Genomic DNA, 19,973 nt, shown 5'->3' on the forward strand with positions numbered 1-19,973 from the left:
GATTTTTTTTTAAAGAAACCAGAATTATGGGTTGTATGGTAACATTTTGAATATTGAATCAATGGCTCAGCTCATTCTCTTCTCATTCAGGAAGATTCTTCACAGTATAAAACTTTCCTCAAATTGTTGTTTTTCCAGGAGATACATTGAATTTTGAAGAGTGGAGCTGTCATGTCTGTCTTACTTTCTAAAAGTGTCTTTACAGCAGGTGAACAGTAATTTTCTATCTTTGCTGCGTGGCCTGTGATAAGCAGGGAGTTTACAGTGTGTAAAAATATACCCAGGCCTGGCCAATTTCTAAACAGAACCTTGAATATTGGGAATTTTTTTGTGACTGAAATGTGTGGTAAAGTATTGCTCCCTTTGAGGGAAGGAAGTGTTTAAATCCAGAAACTTGTTTTGGGGGTAAGTTACCCAGAAATCTTATTTAGTGTAAATAATTCAGCTGGTAGCATTCATTCCTTATTTTATTTTTCCTGGAAAGTAAACAGCACTGGTTCAAGCTCTGCAGATGCAAACGACTTTGAAAAAAAAAAAAAAAAGCCAAACCAAATGTAAATACTGGTCAAAAAGTTTGAAACTGATGTGACAGAAATAAAACAAGAGCCAATTTTGCATCAGTAGCCAGTTTCTTTGGGTTAGGAGCTTGTTTTTTGTGTTTTTGCTTAACCAGATATTAACTTTTCTGCTATAAAGCAATCCTGCAGCCAGATTCTCTTTCTGAATGTCTTTGTACCCAGCAATTGAGACAACTTTGTGCAGAATGCTGTTCAAAAGAATATAACAGCGAGGCTGAACATCTGTTTCTCATTTCAGAGCAAGTCCTTTTACTCTAAGCCTGTATTTTTTTCCTTCTGCCATGAGATTTGGGGTTTTTTTAAACTTTGCAAGCAGGCCAGAATAAAAAGATTGCTCATGAAATGGGTTACTGGGTATCATTTACTCAGCTTTGGCAGGCCATGGTTTGGTCCTGTTGTGATGATGTGCATCCCCAGCTTGATTTGCTCTATTAAAATGCCTTTGTGTAAAGAAAACCAATTCTGGAGCTCTGGTTCTGTAAATGGAGACTCAAATGAAGGTTCCTGAGAGATTTGCATGTCAGGAGAGGGTGGTGTGAAAACGTGGATTCTCCTGGCAGTGTTTGTAGCAGCCATGAAATCCAGAAGGAATTGGTGTTTCCCAGCTCTCCTAAGCTCTGAAAAATGTCCTGCAGGTGAGGAAAAAATAAAAGTTCCTTAATAAATCCTGCCTGCCCCAGCTTCCCAGGCTGGGTGCAAGAATTGTGTATTTTTGGTTCTTTTTATTGTGCTTCTATAGTGTTTTTTCTGCCTGGCAGATGAATTGCTGCATAGTGGCACATCACTGAAGGGCTGGGTTTATTCCCTGAAATGTTCAGGTGGGATTTTGTACATCTGTGGTCACACAGTAACTGTTTTGAGATGAAGAATCATCAAAATTGTAGCATCTCTCAAGCGTTTTGCTCCTGTAAAGCTGTTCCTTGGGAGGGTCACAGTGGGACCAAGGATGGTGAGGAATTATTCAGAAGTGCAGAAGCAAATCCATGTCAGCCTTGGGCTCTGCTGGGCATGATTAAATAGGAGAAAATTTTCTTTCCATGCAACAACAAATTGGCTACTTATTAAATCTGAAAACGTCTTTTAGAATTATTTTGTGTCTTTGTTGTCCAGACTGGTTTTATTCCTGTGTGATTATTCCCTGTGTGGTCTCCTGGCACAGGAATCTGAGATTATTTTGCCTCATTCTTTTTCCTTTCTGAGGTCTGCTCAGTGGCTGCTGAACAAATCTGTGCCCTGTTCCATTTATCAGAGAAAAGCTGCTACTGAATCTGGGTGGGAAAGGTTAGATGTGGGACAGCTTCATGGAGTTCTTCCCTTTTGTGGCACTGGAAACTTTTAATCATTTCATTGGGAAATAAAGTCCCTGAGGGTGACAAAATGTTCTCCCAGTCACTGCCTGTATTGAAAGGATTTCATTATAGGGGATATCTTCTTGAGTGGTACCTGCTCAGGCAGCACATGTGGTGCTGCAGGTGATGTTTTGGCTCTCTGATAGGACATTTGTTGGCTCCTGTGGCTGGAATTCTGGATTTAAAACTATTTAGCAAATACATCCATTCAGCAGGCTGTCCTCATTGTGAAAAGCAAGTTGTTATAATCAGCAAGTTCACTTTGTAATGCAGCTTTTCAGGCTTCTGTGGTTGCTGCTGGAAGAAAAAAAATGTTCTTTATTGTTGTGCTTTAGGTTTTGAAGATCCTGTGTGTATGGTCAGATTTATTACCCAAACCTGAATTTGCCATTGTGGCCCCATGGAAGCTCTGTGCCACACAGGGGGAAAAGAAATGTTTAAATCTTTCCATAGCAATCCATTTGGTCATGTTAATGTGTACCAACACCAAAAAATCTAAAAATAATGTACCTACAACTCCTGGATCTGTGACCTTATTAATATTTTATTAATATTAATACTTTAAAAGGCATTTAATGAGAGATTTCCTGGCATTATCCACACTGATGGCAACACAAAGGGCACTTGGATTTCAGGAGAGCTGTTCCAGGTGCTCCATCCCCAGGCACTGCAGGACTTTGTGCCTGTCAGGGAGGCTCTGGGTGAGCTCAGGAATTCCTGGCAAGGTCTGCCCATCTCTGAGATAAACCAGGGCACCTCATGCTCAGCACCCTGGCACTCTGCATTTGTGCACTGGCTGAGGGAGCAGCACCTGGGAATTCTCACTGCAGGCTCAAATCCTGGTTTTTGGGAGCGAGGATCAAAGCAGAACTTGCTGAATAACAAACCCAGCCAGGTTTAAGGGCTGCTTGATGGATGAGCTGTATATAGAAAGCTTGCACTCAATTCCCTGCTCTGCTCATAATATTTGCATAGCCCAAGGTGGTTTACATCTTTTAATAAGTTTTTACCCCTGGGAAGAGACCAAAATACCTCACTGTTGTTGTCCCTGCGTTTCTCTGAGGTGCTGTAATAATTTAAAATAAGGATGAGGTTTGCTTTGTGCAGGCTAGGGATGGTTTCAGAGGGCCATGAACTCTGATCTGTCCTGCAGCACCAAAAATCTGGGCTGTGGTTCCCCCAAAAACCTTGGATAACCCTGCCAGGTCCAGGAATTCCCAGAGGCAGGGCTGTGAACACACTCAGGGTTGGAAACTGGTGTGTGTGCAGTGCTCCACTAAGAGCCACATGCAGGAGACTGCTGCTCTTGGGTTGTTTGAGTGGAATTTTGAAACCCAGAATTCTCATTAAATGTGTAAATCCACAGTGCAATCCCACCATGTTTAGTGGATCATGTTGAGAGGACACATCTCAATAAAATACTGAAATTGTTCAGGTCTCTGGATTGCATTGTGAACATTCACATTACTTCATTTAGCTCGGGAATAAAAACCCCAAGACAAATACAAGGAAATGCTCCAAGCATTTTTTTCTTTTTTAAAGCCCTTTTTCTTTTTAAATTCATGATTATGTTTATCAGTCATTGTACACACACACCAAACCCCTATGGCAAAATAACTTTAGAGTATGAAGAACAATTTCTGTAGATTCAGGAAGAAACATGAAGTGTGCTGATTTTGTTTATTATCAAGAAGTGTGGTCAAGAAGGTGCCAAATGTTTGATAATCACCCATATCTGTCTTCCTTTTCATAGCTGTGTTTCTGTTTGTATTTTTTGAAACCTAATTATATATTAGGTAGTTTTGCATGAAGAGATGAGTGAGGATCCCAGTCTATTTTTATCAGTAAACTTAGAATCCTGTCAGCTAAATATAAATATGGTTTTTAATGAGCTTGAATTCCTGGAGGACTCTGTGTAAAAGCTCACAGGATGTGTTTTGCTGAAGAATATAGTTGGGCTGGGCAAGTTCCCACAGTTTTATCAATGAAATGGGTATTGGGACCATTAGAAATTGTTAAACTAGGAAAGAGTAAGATTGTGAGAGTAAGATGTGATTTGAGAAATTGTGTTCTTGTGAAAATCCTGCCTCTTCTGGATCCAGGGTGATACTGATGATCCTTCCCCTGTCACAAATTCTGCTAATTTCTAATTACATGTGTGGCTTTGAGGTCCCTGCATAAATCCTGCTCTGCTTCTTGAAGTTCTGTAGGAAAATTTGTTTGGAATGCATCAATCTCAGCTGCTTGATCTGTGAGAGCAGAGTATGAAATGGTCAGAACTTGGAATAAAAATAAGGAAACAATGGATACTGGCATTGCTCAGCCATAAATTCCTTCCATTTTCTGACTGCCTGCTGTCTCAAGATGTGTAGAATTGTGTTCATGTTTGATATTTATCTTTTCAACCCAGTGAGAAGCAGGTTGAGGGAAGAGATCAGCCTGGCAGATCCTTCCCTAAAGTTGAAATAAAGTTCTTTATGGTCAGGGCTCGAGAGGCACATAAACTGAAACCTCACAGTTCTTGTAGGAGCCTGTAAAATTGTCCAAATAAAAGATAAAGTGGGAAAATTAAAGCAGAAAGATACAACAGCCTCAGAACCGTGAATCTCTGGGGGCTGGGAGGATGTTGGGCTTGGACACCTACTCGGGGAATTTTTCCAGGCTGTCCCAGCATGGTTCTTTCCTGAGCTGAGACACTGAACAGGCTTTCACTGTGTTTTGTGGCACTCAAATGCTCCTTTCATGGCTTTGCAGCCAAGTTTGCCTTCTTGCCCTATCATCTGTCTTGTTCTAAGCTGAAAAATGTATTGAAAGCAGGAAATCTTAAACCCCCCTGCTCTTCCCTCTTGCTTCCAGCTTTCCTCACTGTAGAAGTTGTGTTGGTAAAAATGATTGGTGTGTTCTCTGTCATTTTTACCTGTTTGCAGTATCCAGTCATTTTCTGAGTGTTCAGAAAGATTCTGCTTTTATTTTGTGAGCCAAATATGAGGATGGATCATATTGTGGGCATTATATTTGAAATACTCTTCTTTTTGTTTATTTGGCAGGTCCTTGACCAGTATGAAAGAGAAGGATTTAATTTCTTAGCTAAAGTTTTTAATTCTTCACATTCCTTCTTGGAAGACTTGACAGGTCTGACTTTATTACACCAGGAGACACAGGCTGCTGAGGTAAGCTAATGAAATTTGGATGTGAATTAAGCATATGATCAAATGATAGAATTAAGCAGTAGTGTTTCATTTACAGAATGACTGACACAATGATTTAGACATTCTCTTAAATTAATTGTAGCTTTCTGTATCTGAAGCTTTAAGTATTATTTTTAAAGGAAACAGGTGACTTGGATTATGTGGTGTGAGGAAATCAATTGCAATTTTAGGTCAATTAAATTAATTTGATGGATTATAATATGGAGGAAACAATGCTGTTTATTTGCCCAGTGACAAAAAATGGAATGTGTGCAGAAACTGGGATGTGTTTGATCCCATGGACAGCAGCACTGGTGATAACTCAATATTGAGTTGTGCTCCTGTGTTCCATAAAGAATGAAACAGATATCTCCTAATAGTATATTTAACCATGATTTGTGTTCCTTCCTCCCTCTGCCAATATCCCTACCCTTCTACATCATCATTTAATTTTGCATAGCTGTATCCCAGAGATGCTTCTGAAGCAGTGAGTATTCAGTCCCTGCAGCCTGTGCAAGTGCTGGAGCTGTTTTTTCAGCTGGAAAGGGCTCCACAGTGCTTCTTAATAAAGTTTTGGGTGGATAATGATGACTTGGCTCTCTGTTTCATGTTTTAACCTTTGAAAAATAGTTGTAGCAGATGCTGGAAACATGAACTCTAAAATACCTAAGGCATTCTGAAATCAGCATGGTCATACCTAGAAAAAAATTAAATATATATATGGGAGGGATCCAGGAAGGGAAAACAGGCAGCCTTTAACACATGCCACTCATTAACAGCAAGATTAATTAAAGTCTAATTGCCAGGCCTGGCTTTGTGTCTAAGCTGCTAATGTAAAATGGAAAAACTATTAAAACTAGTAATGTATTATTTTGCAGGTATTAATTCATAATCCTTTTTGTGACTTCAGAATAGGTATTTGTCAATGAAGTTTCAGATAGTCTCTACAAAATACAGAGTCTGGTATGAGTTTGCTACAACTTCCTGAAGTTCAAAGTTTTGCTTAAAACCCAGAATTTGTGTCCTTTCAAAAATCCTGGGGTGTTTTAGTGAGGTTTATGCAAGCAGTGAAATCACTGCTCAGAGGTGGAAAATCTGACATACAAAGGATTTGCAGAGCTCATGCTTTCAAATTAGGTGAACTGCCATAAAACCAGGGAGCTTGCTTCATTCTTCCCTGCAGGATTGCTGCATTTTTGGGGAAATTCATTCTCCTCTTTTAGCAGTTAACCAGTTTGATAGTGTTGATGAATCTGTGTTAATGAATGGCAAGGGCTGACAGATTATTTGTAGATTCTGGAGCACTCTTGCTTGCTTTGGATTCAAAACCAGCTCTTGGTTCCATTTTGCCACTGTTGGCTCTGAAAAACAAAGAGGTTGTTTTGTGCTCCTCCACGAGTCTCTCATCTGGGGCAATTCTGAAATATTTTAGCTGCACAAGAGAGTACTTTTAATATCTTTTCTGTAGAATTACTCTCCTATCTTGAATTCATTTTCTCTTGTACTTCAAGCTCCTTTTTCTCACGCTGCAGCTGGGGAGTGTGAGGTCTGCAAAATGATTTTTTTGGGTTTCTGGCTGCTTTGGAGCTGCTCTTGGCAGGATGTATTCCCTAAAATGGAGCCATTAGATTTGCTGAGGTTGGTGCTCCTTTGATGTGAGATGCTCTCATTACACTCTAAAGACTGCAGCAAAAGCAGTGAGAGGTTTCATCAGGTGTGTATGGCCTGCTTTGGGATGGGAATATTTCATTTTTCTGGTGAGAAGTTATCTGCTTTTCAGCACTCAAACTCTTCAGAGAGATTTTGTGGATTATTGGTGCGTTTGGAGACCATAAAAATGGCTTCTGGTAACTGCAGATTTTCCTTTCCTCCTGTCTAGTAAAATCTATCCAGTGCTAGTCCAGAGCTATAAAGAAAATAGACTTGTAAAGTTAGATGTCATCCAACCTTATATTTACCCAGTAACATCATAATTGGGTTGTAATTCCATATATAAATCCCTGATATTTCACTAATAAACCTGGATCTGATAGGGAAACTACTCAATCTTGTGCTTATTTTTAAAAGGTTCACTGTTAAAATGTGATTTCATTCAAAGCATTTCCTGGAACATTTTGCCAAGAGTGTTTTGTTGTGGTCAGAAAAACTGTCGTGCTGCTCTCATGTTTCAATATTTTAAAAATATTTTTTATTTTCAATTCACCTAAATGCTTAGCTGCTTTCATGATGTGTGTGTAAAAGTGCTTTAATGAGATTTTTTTTCTAAGTTTGGAGTTTGCCTAAAAGAGAATCTGGGTGAGTTGTGCATGTTCTGTAGGAGTGATTGTTAAACACAACATTTTTGGATAGCCTGAATTTCCATGAAAACTCCCCCCACATTGTTAGCACTGAGTGTGTCTGCCCAGATTAAAGGAACACAATTTGCAGGAAAATATGGGAGACTTTTCACTTAGTGAAAATCTTTTTTTTTTACTTGCACTGTTTAATTCCTATTCCAGGGCTGTGCTGTTAACCATACTATTTTAATACAGACTTAGTGTGGGTTAAAGTTGATACAAATTGCAGGATTTTTTAGTCAATAGAGCACTTATTTCTTCAACATCAGCTGCATCAGGAAATCATAAATGTTCTCTGAGACTTCCTCAGCATGACAATTAATAAATAATAACACCAGCAAGCTTTCCTATCCTGTCTTGAACCGACAGTACATTTCAGGAATCTGCTCCTTCTACATCTGGCTTTAATTTAGGGTCTGTGGAACATTTTGGTTTGGGTTTTTTTCCCCCAGTTCAGACCTTTCTGTGCAGCTTGGGCAGCAGCCTGTGATGACACAGGCTCAGAGGGCCAAGGGGGGCTGTGGGAAACTCCCATGTCAGCACTCAGGCCCTGTTTCCACTGGATCCAGTTCATCTGGGGAGCTGCCCGAGCTGATGGGAGCTCTGAAATTCTGTTTTCCACATCACTTCGGTGCCTTTCTGCCAACCCCAGCTTCTAAACTTGCCCCTTGCTCACCGTGCAGTCGAGTTTAATGGCTGGGCTTAAAATAGAGGCAGCCTGAGCATCCTTGGGTTGTCAGTCAGGGCTGGAGGTGTGGAATTGGAGACTCAAAAGTGAATCATTTCCAGGTCAGAGCTTGGCTGGGCTGCCCACGGCTGTTCCCTGTCACTGCATCCCTAAACCCACATGGTTTGCTCCCCACGTGCTCCACATTAGCCCTGCAAAGGCTGTTGGGGTGTAAAGATGCTTTTCCTCTAAAATTTCTAATTCAATCGAAAGTTTTCTCATCTTAAATCCCAGCTTTGCTGCTATGCTCAACTCATTTCTCTCTGTGATTCTCATTGCTCTCTGTAATAAGGCCCAAGTGTAAATATACTTCTCTTACCTTGGGTTTCAATTCCTGAATTACTTGGATGCTTTACTGCACTTCCTGCTCTCACCAGCATGAAAGATTAGAAAGCACACACCAGAAATAAAATTTTCACTTGGTTTTCTGATTAAAAAAACAAGAAGGGGTAGAAGTTGCAATCTAAGAAGGTCATAAAGAGCTTTGGGGGAAAAAATCAAATCTGGAGCAGAGTTGCTATTTTTGAATGTGAATTTAAAGGTCGGGTATTGGTGCCAGCAGCTCGTTATGTCTGTGTTATTTTACTTCAGTAATGTTGTATTTCAGGTTTCTGTCTCTTACAAGAAGGATGGTATCTATAATTTCTGTGACAAGTTCTAGTAGTCAGTGAATGAGGCCTGTTTGGCATTTCCAAAATCCCTTTTCTGTGCTGCTTTACTGTATCCCAAACAATCCTTATGAATGAAGAAAATAGTAAATAATGAATAAAATCTCAGAGAAAATACAGACAACCCCATTTTATCATTTCTGCATTCACTGAGGTTTGTGCCTGAGAGTTTTTCAGGCATTTCTTGAGGAACAAGGCTCAGCTGTAGAATAAGCAGCTGGTATTAAAAAGGAACTTTGTGCTTGTCCTAATTTGGAAGAAAATTCAGAATTTCCAGTGTGCTTTGCTATTAAAAATATCCTGCTTGTTTCTGATTCTGCATTATATTATGCAGTGTATTTGATGCTGAAACAATAACATGTGAATAGCCAAAAAAAAACCCCAAGCAAAACAGAAGAACCCAGCTACAACAATATTGTAACAGCAAATTCTGTAACTTGACAATTTTCCTCTGTTAGCCAAGTATTATTCAGAATTTACTTTTATTTGGTGTTATGAAAACTTCCTAAGGAAATCATTACTGATGGGTAGCCCAAAATTAATATTTGAGACTTTTCTGTGACTGTGAGCACTTTTATTTTCCTTTATGTTTTTATGTTTTTATGGAGAAATTAATTTTGACAGATTCAGGCCTGCCCTGGAATTTCTTTCTTAAGAGATTAAGAGATTAATTTGTTTTCTTTCAGGAGGTGGGTTGTTTTTTGCTTTTTGAGTTTTCTCATGATGTCAATTAGTGTCATCATTTTTCTTCATTCATCAAGCAACATTTCCCAGCTCTTTGAATATTTTTTTTTCCTGCTGATGCCTTCTGCTGCTTTTGGAAGGGTTTAGAAATACCTGTAAAGTGGTGCCACTGTTTGCTACCAAAACATGAGCTCCTTGCCTTTCCCCTGATACCTTCCCTGATAATTTCAATTATTATCATTAATTATATTCAAATGATCTTCCTGGGGCTTATGTCAGTGAGTGATGTGCACAAATGCTCCTGGTCCATGATTTATCTGAATAAATGTGTGCATGTTCCATGATTAATCTGAATAAATGTGTGTTTATCCCTTCAGGGCAGGGAGGGGCTTGTGCAGATATTTCTTATTTTGGAGGGAAGGAAGGGGGAAGGACAGTTGGTTGGTATCCAGTCATCATTTTTGTTTGAAATGTGAAATATGTGGGGAAAAAACCCCACTGAAAAAAATGGGATCATGGCATTTGGGTTAGCAACAGGTTTTGTTGTTGGTTTTTTTTCATGAATTTAATTGAATTGCTGTCTTTGTCAAAACATTGACAGAGTTTAAATCTCTATTTAAAATTTCACAGTTAATCTCCTGTAACTATAAAATGGAAAGTGCTAATAGGAATAAATTGAATATCTCATCACTTTTTATGTGAGAGGAGGAGGCTTTGCAAGAAAAACCTGGACAAAACCTGCAGCAGCTTTAGTGTGCACTCTGTGTTCTTCATGAAGAAATCATTCCTGGCTGTTTTTCCTCTTTCTGGCCAGTATTGATCAGTGGAGGTGATCAATATCAGCCATTCTGTCCCAGGGGGCTCTGTGCTTTCTGGCCTTCCCTCTTTTAGCAGGAACTCCACCCCCAGCCCAATTGCAAAGGTGCACTGCTAATTCTTTATGACTCATTTTAATTGCTCTCGTTAGATCAGCACCTAAACAAGGAGTATTTCAGCTGATGAGGTAATGTTTTGATTTGTGCTGGGGTAGTAAATGATCTTAAGTTCTACTTTATTGAAGATTTTAGAGTCATTTTAGTAATAATGAACACAGCACCTTAAAATTTTGAGGGGAACAGCTAGACTGAAGCTGTAAAATCTTCATTTTGGGGAAAGAATTCTCTTCTAGAAAGAGTTTCAAACTCTGCTGACTCTTCTTCCTTTGAAGGAAAAATTTCCAGTAAAGGAGAAATAATATAATTCAGGGATTAAATCTCTTCCATTCCAATACAGTTTGTCACAAAAGAAGAATGAATAGACTGTTCAAGATGCATTCTGTTATTCTCATGTGAAGAATGAAAAATTACACAACACAAACATGCTGATGAACTTTTAAAATTCTAATAAGGACCACAAAATCTACAATGTGCATCTCACTCCAAGACTCTATGAGCCCTTGCAGAGATCATTCAAATAAAAATTTTTTTAAAAAGAGAGAAAAGTTTGGTGCTGGCCAAATCAGTGCCAGGTTTCAATAAGCACCAATTGTTGTGGCCTTACCCAGAGGTGCTGGGAATGGCTTGGGGCAGGGCTGCCTCAGCACCCCCTCAAGTGTTAATTAAATTAATTCATTAGGGATCAATGTGCTCTGGTCATCTTGGAGCCTGTGAAATGTTGTCCACCAGAACATTTTCATTCTTGACCGTGTTTGCCTCCTCCTGCCAATGCAGATTTCCTCTGGAAACATCTCCTGAACTTCTCTGTGCCTGGGCTGAGGCCATGCAGGCAATCAGCACACATCACATATCCCCCAAGTGCCTTGGGGCTTTGTTATTGCCACCACAAAACCTTTCTGCACAAGCAGCACTGGCTTCTTCCCAACTTTGGGAGCGATTTTCCTGTAAATATAGGTGGAACTAGGCAATGGTAATAAATGAAGTTGACTGAAATGTGAAGAGCTGCTGGGAAACCCTGTGGGTTTAGCACAGCCTCTCTTTAATGCCAGTAGTTGCTAATTCACAGAGGAAATTAAGCACCACAAATTTTAAGAAGAGAGCAGCAGTTTTAAGACATGCTCCTGTGTGGAAATCTCATAAGGAAAACTGTTCATGAACAGCTTTCAGCTTAAATTTTCACTTTGTCTTTCACTGGCTTTCTTCCTTTGTGAACAGTGGAATTATTTTAAAGATTGGCATCCATGTTGCTACTGAGTTTTGCTTGACACTGATTTATAAAACAGGCAGATTTGAGAATTAAAATTAATACCAACCTAGCTCTTACTGGCCTGAGCTCTCTTTGTGTTTGAATATTTTCCTGGTGTTTGCACTTTAATGAACATCTCTGCAAAGAGCTGGTGTTTCCTTTCCCTCACTGTAGTTCAGGTTCTCCTGGAGTTTTCTTTTTCCAACACTTTTTTGGAGCATATTAAAACTTGGCTTCCAGCTGAAATCTGCCATGCAACATCGTTGTTTTTATGGGATTGGCTGGAGTCCTGGAGAAACCACCTGATATCTCAGGAGTGATAAAAATTAATGACCAATTCTGTAGTTAAAACCCAGCTTTGATTCCAAGATGAGCCACTTAGTGCCTGAGAAGATAAAGATTGGTTGTCTTTTATCACTTCAGTGATAATTTTTCCTTAGCATTGACTACTCTTAGTTGATTTAAGGTCAAATTTGTTGCAAAGTTAAATCTTGTAAATTGTAAATTAAAGTTGTGCCTGACCTCATGAAGAGACGTCAAAAAAGTCTGCATTGTTACACGTGTAATAAAAAATTAACCAAAAGAAAAGTGTCTCACTTTTAAGTTTGGAGAGCATAACATTAAAAAAGTTTTAGGATTAATTTCTCTTTTCTTGGTCTCTCAGCCTTTAAAAACCCCACTCTAGGTATTAAATAATATCCTTCAAATGAGTGATGAGTTGCTGCATTTTTGCAGTAACAAAATGGGACACCAAACTTTCCCTACATGTGATATTTCACAAAGCAAAAGCTGGTTATGAATTACTGGGTTTGCTGTTATTTTTAGGAAAACTTCTTGTTATCCTACAGGTGTGGTGATGATTTTTAGTCATTTAATTGTTATACAGCAACCTTAAAATAGTGCAGTTGTACTGGATATCTAGAAGTGGTTTGGGTAAGCAGCAAATGCTAGACCTGGAAATCTAACAACAACTTTTATTAAAAGTTAGGCTGAGCTGCAAGGCCTGGCAGGAAGGAAGTTGGTGGCTGAAATGGGATTAGGATCAGTCCCAGAGGTGATTTGAAGTCGGTGTGTGGCAGTTCTGCTGCCATCTCTGTGCAGGAGGTGTATGTGCAGATGCTGTCTGATTATTGAAGTGTAAAATATTGCAAAATGGCCATTTAATGGCACAGGACTCTCTAAGACAAGAGGTGGATTGACTCTATTTTGTGTAAAACACAAAAATAAACAGAATAAAGCTTGGAATGACCTTAAAGCTGTGAGATAATGGAAATAAATTTGGAGAAAAACTCTATGTGTGCAAGTACACCAGTACTTTGTCATCTGAAAATAAGGGTTGTGTTGAAGCACTTGTTATATACAAAATAAACTCCTGTAATTGTAAAGAACTGACTCAAGCCCACCAGGCAATGAATTTAATCCCCATCAAGTCAAGTGTGAAATCCAATAGGTTAATCAGCAAATACAAAAAATCCGTGCTTAGGAAATAGATACAAACTGTGATTTCGGTGGAGATAACTGCTTAGAGGCTTATTTATGTTTTGGGAGCTAAAGAAATTCAGTCACAGAAATGACAGAAATGGAGAAGGGAGGCACAAGTAAACCTGTAAAGAATTAAGCAGCCACTTTCCAGCCTCTCAGGGGGATAGGGGTTAAGAGATACAGTTTTAAAAGTCTTTATGTTGTTGAAAAGTTTATTTGTCTAACGTCTACTGAGACAGCTTGCCAACAACAGCAAACCCAATGCAAGTTAGAAAGAGAAAACTCCTACTGGAAGAGAATATGAAGGCATAACAAAGCTATTTAGAAACATTACAGTGCAGCAGCTGGTTTTGCTAATGCTTCTTGGTTATTTAAAAAAAAAAATAATCATCTAAGTCCTAATTCCCTTTGTCTTCTCACTCTGAGTAGCTGCAGTGTGTGGAGCTTGCTGGCCCATGACTCATTCTCCCCACTAATGCTATTTCTTTGAATAGCCCTTGTAAAAACATGCATTTTGTGTTAGTTGTCTTAGCTGGCAATCAAAGAGGCTTTTTTTGCTCCCTGGCTGAGTGATTTATGTGTGCTAATCTCTGGATCTGCCTTTGCCACACATGGTGCCTATGGAAACACTGCTGGTGCTGTACCTGGGATTGCTGTGCTCACCTTTCTGCAAGAGTAACTCAAGACTAAAACTCATTTAATCTCTTCCTCCACAGGCAATAGTCTCATATCTAATCAATTCTGATACCTTGGGCTTCTTTTCAGGGACAGACAGTCATGAAACTGAAGCTGGATTTTAATTCTTCCTAGATCTGAAAAGGGTAACGGGCAAAGAAGATGCAAATACAAAATAAGATATTATTTCTGCTAAGAGAAATTTCTTTGCATTTGATACTTTTGCTTTCTGGATTTAATCTGTATTTTAGTATTCGGATCGAATTGCTGAATGCATTTAATATGCAACTTAATATTGCTTAATTCACAGATTTATGCCTGTAGATTATCTTTGGATTGCTCAACAAAGTAAAATCCTGATTATAGCCAAACACGTTGATAAAGTTCAAGGAGCTAACTGTGACTTTTCTTTTTATATGGTGGAAAATTAGAGATGGTTATGGGAGATTGGGGAAAAGGAATTAATGCTGTTAAATACCATTTCAGTTAAGTTGAGGCATGAAGGTCACAAAGGTTTCTGCTAAGTGAGGTTGAATTCAAGCAAGGTTGGTCAGCAGTCACATCCCTTTAACTAACAGCTGCTGGAGGATGCTGCAGGGGTGTTCAGGGCAATACTAGAAAAAAGCCAATGTACTTGGAAAATTGCTAAGATTTAAGCTCAATTATGCAATAGAAGAATGTTGCTTTCATTAAGAAATTTCTAAATTGAAGAATAAATGTTTTGGTCGTTGTGTCCTTTGCATTTGAAGGCGAATGATATTCCCAGTTCTAGCATGAAGTTTGCAATCCTTCCTTCTTTTGTGGGTGATTTTTTTTTTATTCTTCTGTTTAAAAGCAGAGCAAAAGAGCTTGTGGCAGAGAAAACTGCCTATGGAATAGACTGGCTGTTTAGAGTTGTTATTTTAATGGCAAGGGATGAGGTAATAGAGCACAGCAATAACCAGCAAGCTGCAATCTTTGACTCCAGCATCAGCAATTCCACTGGCCTGATCTGTATTGGACTTTTTTTTACATTTGGGAGGAAAGGGGGGCTCTGATTAGCATATCTGTTTCAGGAAGAGTATCAAGAGCTCTCCAATTTCATATTTAAATCTGGGATCTGATTAATACTCGAGGCATGCAGGGAGCTGTAACATGAAGGCTGGTGTTACTATAGTGAGATGCTATTACACACATCACAAGACTTGTTATACAAGGAAACATGATTACTTTGGATTAAAGGAGTTGCCAAAGGCTTGAAGGATTTATTGGTGCTGCTGCTTTGAGTTATATATAACTTCATTATTTTGTTGAAAACATTGAGATCTAGAATTAATGAAGCACAATAAATGCTGCAGAAATGAATCAGCAGGTTTGACAGCTTTGAACTGACACTGAGCCACTGATGAATTTTATGGGAGCATTCTTTAGGTCTCCACATTGCTGGATAATGTACAGAAAGGAATAAACCCAGCTTTTGCACAGAGAAATGGAGCTTAATGAGTGCACTGAGCTGCAGCAGAGTTGATGTGATCAAGATCATATTTCTGAAATGACTTGTAATTCCTGAGCTTGTGGGGGAGGAAATGGCCTGAGCTGCTGGGGATGGGCTGGACCTCTGGGATAAAACATTCTGGGAGCAGTGGGGATCTGCAGAGGTGAGTGACAGCAATGGTCATGTGGGTCTGAGCAAGGCAAGAGGAAGTGGGGAATCGTGGCTTTAGAAACAAAGGACTGAAATTGGCTTTTTTTTTCCTGCAAAACTTAGTCTCAGGTAGTGTAATTAGAGGGGAAATGCAGATGTGAAACAGCTCTGTGATGTGCTGGGCTGCTGCAAGGTCTCTTTTCTGTGTGAATTAGGAGTCCAGTGCATCTCACATCCATTGGATCATTTCAATCACAGCTGGATAAAACTGGCAGCATTTTGACATTGCTTCCCTAACCCAGCTCAGAGAGTGCTGTGACATCCAGAAATGCTTTCTAGACAGCTGCATTCCACTCCTTTCTGTGCAGTCTGTACTACTGCAGAGATGTTTCAAAAGGATTATTGCTTTAACAGATGATTAATTGCAAATTATTTATTGCTTTCTTAAAATTAGCTCAGCAGTCATCATTTGCTCTTGATACCACGGTGCAGAATTAGTGCTGTGGGAATTCATATGAGTCGGAATGAGAAATGAGCCATAATCAATGATGAAAGGTTTTGAAGTTTTGAAATAAGTCTTGCAACATTAATTCCTTACAAGCAACGCTATAAAGAGAAAATATGTAATGGCAGAAATTGTTCTTGAGCTCCCTTTGACTCTCCCCTCTGTAATGTGACTCAGGAATTTAGTTATGTAAAAATATGACTAAGTCCCTTTTGCCTGTGAGGTACAGCCCTGGGTGAAATCCAGTATGAGATTGGATTTCAGTAAATTGGATAACTTCTTTCCCAGTCTTTTTAACTTTGAATTTGGGACAAAACTACATCAAAAGCTGGAATAGCTTCCTCATCTAACTGTTCCATGGCTGAGTGGGGCTTTTTTCTCTCTTCAGATAGTGTCTGATTAGTAAATTGAGCTCTCAGCATCAATAAATCATTTCCCTGCAGAGTAAAACCTGTAATTTCTCAGAGCTGTTGTCTCATGTACCTTAGGAATCTCTGTCTGGGGGCTGTGCAGTGATTCCAGGGTAGGTTCAGCAGGCAGAGCACAGAGGAATCCAGGTGCACGCTGGAGAAGCTGGGCACGTTGCAGAGGATTTTCTGGGTGAAGTCTGGCAGCACACTGGGGTTATGGGGTGTACAGAATGAGGAGCCAAGTGAAAAACCCACTGAAGGTTTTCCCAGGAGCCTGTGTGCAGTGTGATCCATGTGAGGCTCAGCAGAGCAGGACACTCCTATTCCCAGGAAGCAGCTGGGGAAGCACAGAGGATCACTGCTGTTCCTGCAGGAATCAAACAGCAAGGCAGCCCAGCCTGGTGCTGAATGTGTTTCTCACCATGTGGAGGTAGCTCAGAGTCACCCAGGTCTGTCTGTCCTGGACTGCAGTGCTGGCTTGCAGAACCCATTGGCCAAGTGGCACTGGAATATTTTAATTTAAGATTTCTCATTCCATGCTCTGAGAGGCACCACAGAATCAAAATCTTCAAATGCAAGCATCTGTTTGTTCTGGATGGCAGAGAGTTGGAGGGCAGAAGGGAAGAATGGAAATAATCTTTTGCACAGATTATAAATTAGTGGCAATTAGGAAAAACCTGTTAGTCCACAAAACTCAAGAGCTGGGATTTCTCCAGCCCTGCCAGCCCTCAGCTCATTTTTCTCTCTGCATCCCACCCAAAGGTATTTTTAAAGCTGAATGAAGACAGCTCCCATTCTTTATTGTGCTTATATTGACATAGTCACAGATGTTATTGCTATGCAAACCACTGTATTATTTTTGCTCTTAAGTACTTTCCTGGTTTCCCTTTTGCTGTGACAATTTTGTCATTGTTACTGGGAGCTGGAACTATTTCATTCATGGGCCACAAATGTTTTCTGTTAAGCATTCAAAACCTCCCATCCTCCTATTGTGCTTTTCCAGTTTACTATAAAGTGCTCCAGCCCCATTCAATAGAGTTTGGTTTCAACCTTCCTCCCTTTCCTGTTATTTTTAACATTTTCTCAGTTTTGCTTTAATTCTCCAAGATGTGTCACTGCTGTGAATTTAGTGATGAAATTCTCCTGTCTCATTCACTCTTTTCAATCCCATCTCTTGCTGCCTTTGGATTTCACTTCCCTGTGTGCTCCATCATTTCTCTCTTTGGTTCCCACGTGCTTGCATTGGCTTTGAATGTCTCCTTTGCATCCTCTGGATGTTGGATTTTAAATAAAAACGTTCACCTTTTCATCTTCCAGATTTGCAGACTTACTTCAGGTTATTTTATGGTAAGCTCTCAGAATCAACACTTGCAGCTTCCTGTTATTTTTGTATTCTTTTGTTCTAATGGTAATTGTAAGGTGATACAGGAATGCTTCTAAACAATTTACTTTTCAATAATGGACTAGGTTTTTTATCACAATGTTACAAAAAATGCTGTTCATTACTGGCCCTTTCTTGCACTTTTCCTGAGCCTTGTCATGTTAAAAAAAACCACCATAATTTTTCTTCAGTCTTTCTGTTCTTTCACAATAATCTGTTGAGTAATGCAGCATTTATTCAATTTATGCTTGCAAACACTTCCATTTTAAACAGCTACTGGATGAATGAGTTACATCAGAAATGCTGTGGTGCTGTTCACTTAATTTTTAGTCTTAATTTTTTTTGTTTGCATTTAAATATTTAAATTTGTTCTCTGCAAAGACTGGACTTCAGGTTAGGATCAGGTCCTGTTTTTATTCTATTTGTTCCTTTTGTGAGAGGTGACTGCCTTGCCCAGCATTTATTCTGTTCTCCCTATAAAGTCAATTTAATATTCTGGTTGATTTTCCATTCTTCTTGTACAAACATGCACCTTCCAATATTTGCATCCCTGTTGAGCAATAAGAAATTGTCAGTGCCTGTTTTTCCTGCCTGGTGAGTATCAGGTATAATTTACCAGGCATTTTTGGGAAATATTCCTTCAGCCTCCCTGAGCCCCCTGTGCCTGGGGAATTGTTCTAATCCACAGCTCTTGCCAGGGCCTGGCACCTCCACATCTGCCAATTCAACATCAAAAGTTACACTTTAAACCCTAACAGCTATATTAAAAAAAGCTTTTTAAAATCTTGTTTTTCCTCTATCTTCTTCATGCCTGAAAGGAATGTAATTTCTTGGAAATTTAAAGCTGTCCACGGGATACTGATGACCTCAGATACCTTTTTTTAAAAAATACTGTATTTCCATTGTCAGAATTAGATGTGTGCCCTCGTTCAGACATCTGTTTCTGTCCTTATTTTTGCTGTCAGGATTTTTACAAACCTTTCTGGGCTTTCCACTGGAGGTGTTGTTGTTATTTCACCCCAATTCCATGGAAGGAGTGGAAAGGAGCACAAGGAAAAGCTGGGCTAAATCTCTTGTGTTGCAGTTTTTGTACCAAAGCTGCTGTTGGGCTCTGGGTTTTTGTGTGTTTTTATTACAAACCAGAGCCTGCTGACATCACCAACAATTCCCAAATTTGTTTTCACCCTCCTCCCACAAACAAAAAGGAGAAGGAGCCCCTTCTATTCTATTTTTTGTTCAACTCAGGTCTCTCCATAGCTTTTTATGGAGCAGAAGAGCCAAGAAAGTGAAAATCAGAGAGAAATTTGTCATCTTTGTTCTCACCATTGACTCCAGCACATTTAAAGTCAAATTTTTACCCCTGGCAAATGAGTATCTCTTCACAGAAAAATACTGGAAGTTCCTGGAATTACAAACATATCAGGCCACGAGCCAAGCTTTCCTTGGCTAGGCAGTGGCAAAAGCTGCCAGTGGATCTGACTTTTATGTGGTGTTTTTTTTCTACTGTTCTCTCTGAGATTATCAAATCTTATTGCAACAAGGATTCAATACTGAATTGTAATGGTTGTTCTGGAGTTAAAATGGGAATTCTCACTTATGGAACAGCCATCAGATTGGAGCTGAAGTTGTTCATCTGGAAATTTTAAATTAAGTTTTATCCCAGTATATTAGTAACTTTAGCAGAATGTTCTAATCCAAAATGAAAATCAGATGTTCTTCATGGAAATAGGGAAGTCCAGACAATGGGTATTGTGTTTAGGTTACAAGACTTGTGGTCTTCCTTTTTTTAATTTTATTTTCATTGTTTACATTGCAGGCAAGCCTTTGTTCGTTTTAGGGAATAAAGCTCTTAGTTTAAAAGCACTATTTTTTAAAAGTTTGTATCCCAAAATATTTCTCTTGAGCTGTGTAAAAAAATCAGATTTTCTGGAAATTCATTGCCCTCATGGACGGGCTCCTGGTGAGCGAGGAATTTTTATGACTCCCTTAAAAAAACAATTGCAGGCATTCCACAAATAAACAATACATTGATTTGGGGGGAGGGCATTTTAATGGCTATTTTATAATTATTTGTTCTCCAGTGTTTATTTCAGTATGGTATGTTGTAATTTTTAGCTTAGCTATCCTAAGAATTCCCTTGTACAGCAGAGAGCAGAGCTTTGGAGCAGGAGCCAATTCCCAAGTG

At 39.3% G+C, this 19,973-nt stretch overlaps 1 protein-coding gene across 3 annotated transcripts in view; it reads left to right on the forward strand.

Annotated features, from left to right (window-relative positions):
- The window catches only part of ATG7 (autophagy related 7), an 80,506-nt gene that overhangs the window by 24,832 nt on the left and 35,701 nt on the right, over positions 1-19,973 (forward strand). For 2 of the 3 annotated variants that reach the window (XM_088171687.1, XM_014869761.2), the window contains exon 18: positions 4,975-5,097. In XM_088171687.1, coding sequence (XP_088027813.1) covers positions 4,975-5,097 — 123 coding nt within the window. Of the gene's footprint in view, positions 1-4,974; positions 5,104-19,973 lie in introns of those variants that run through there. The other variant, XM_088171688.1, reaches the window with a different exon arrangement.

The sequence above is a fragment of the Sturnus vulgaris genome, chromosome 11 (genome assembly GCF_052056855.1).
Source record: "Sturnus vulgaris isolate bStuVul1 chromosome 11, bStuVul1.hap1, whole genome shotgun sequence".
In the NCBI taxonomy this organism is placed as follows: Eukaryota; Metazoa; Chordata; class Aves; order Passeriformes; family Sturnidae; genus Sturnus; species Sturnus vulgaris.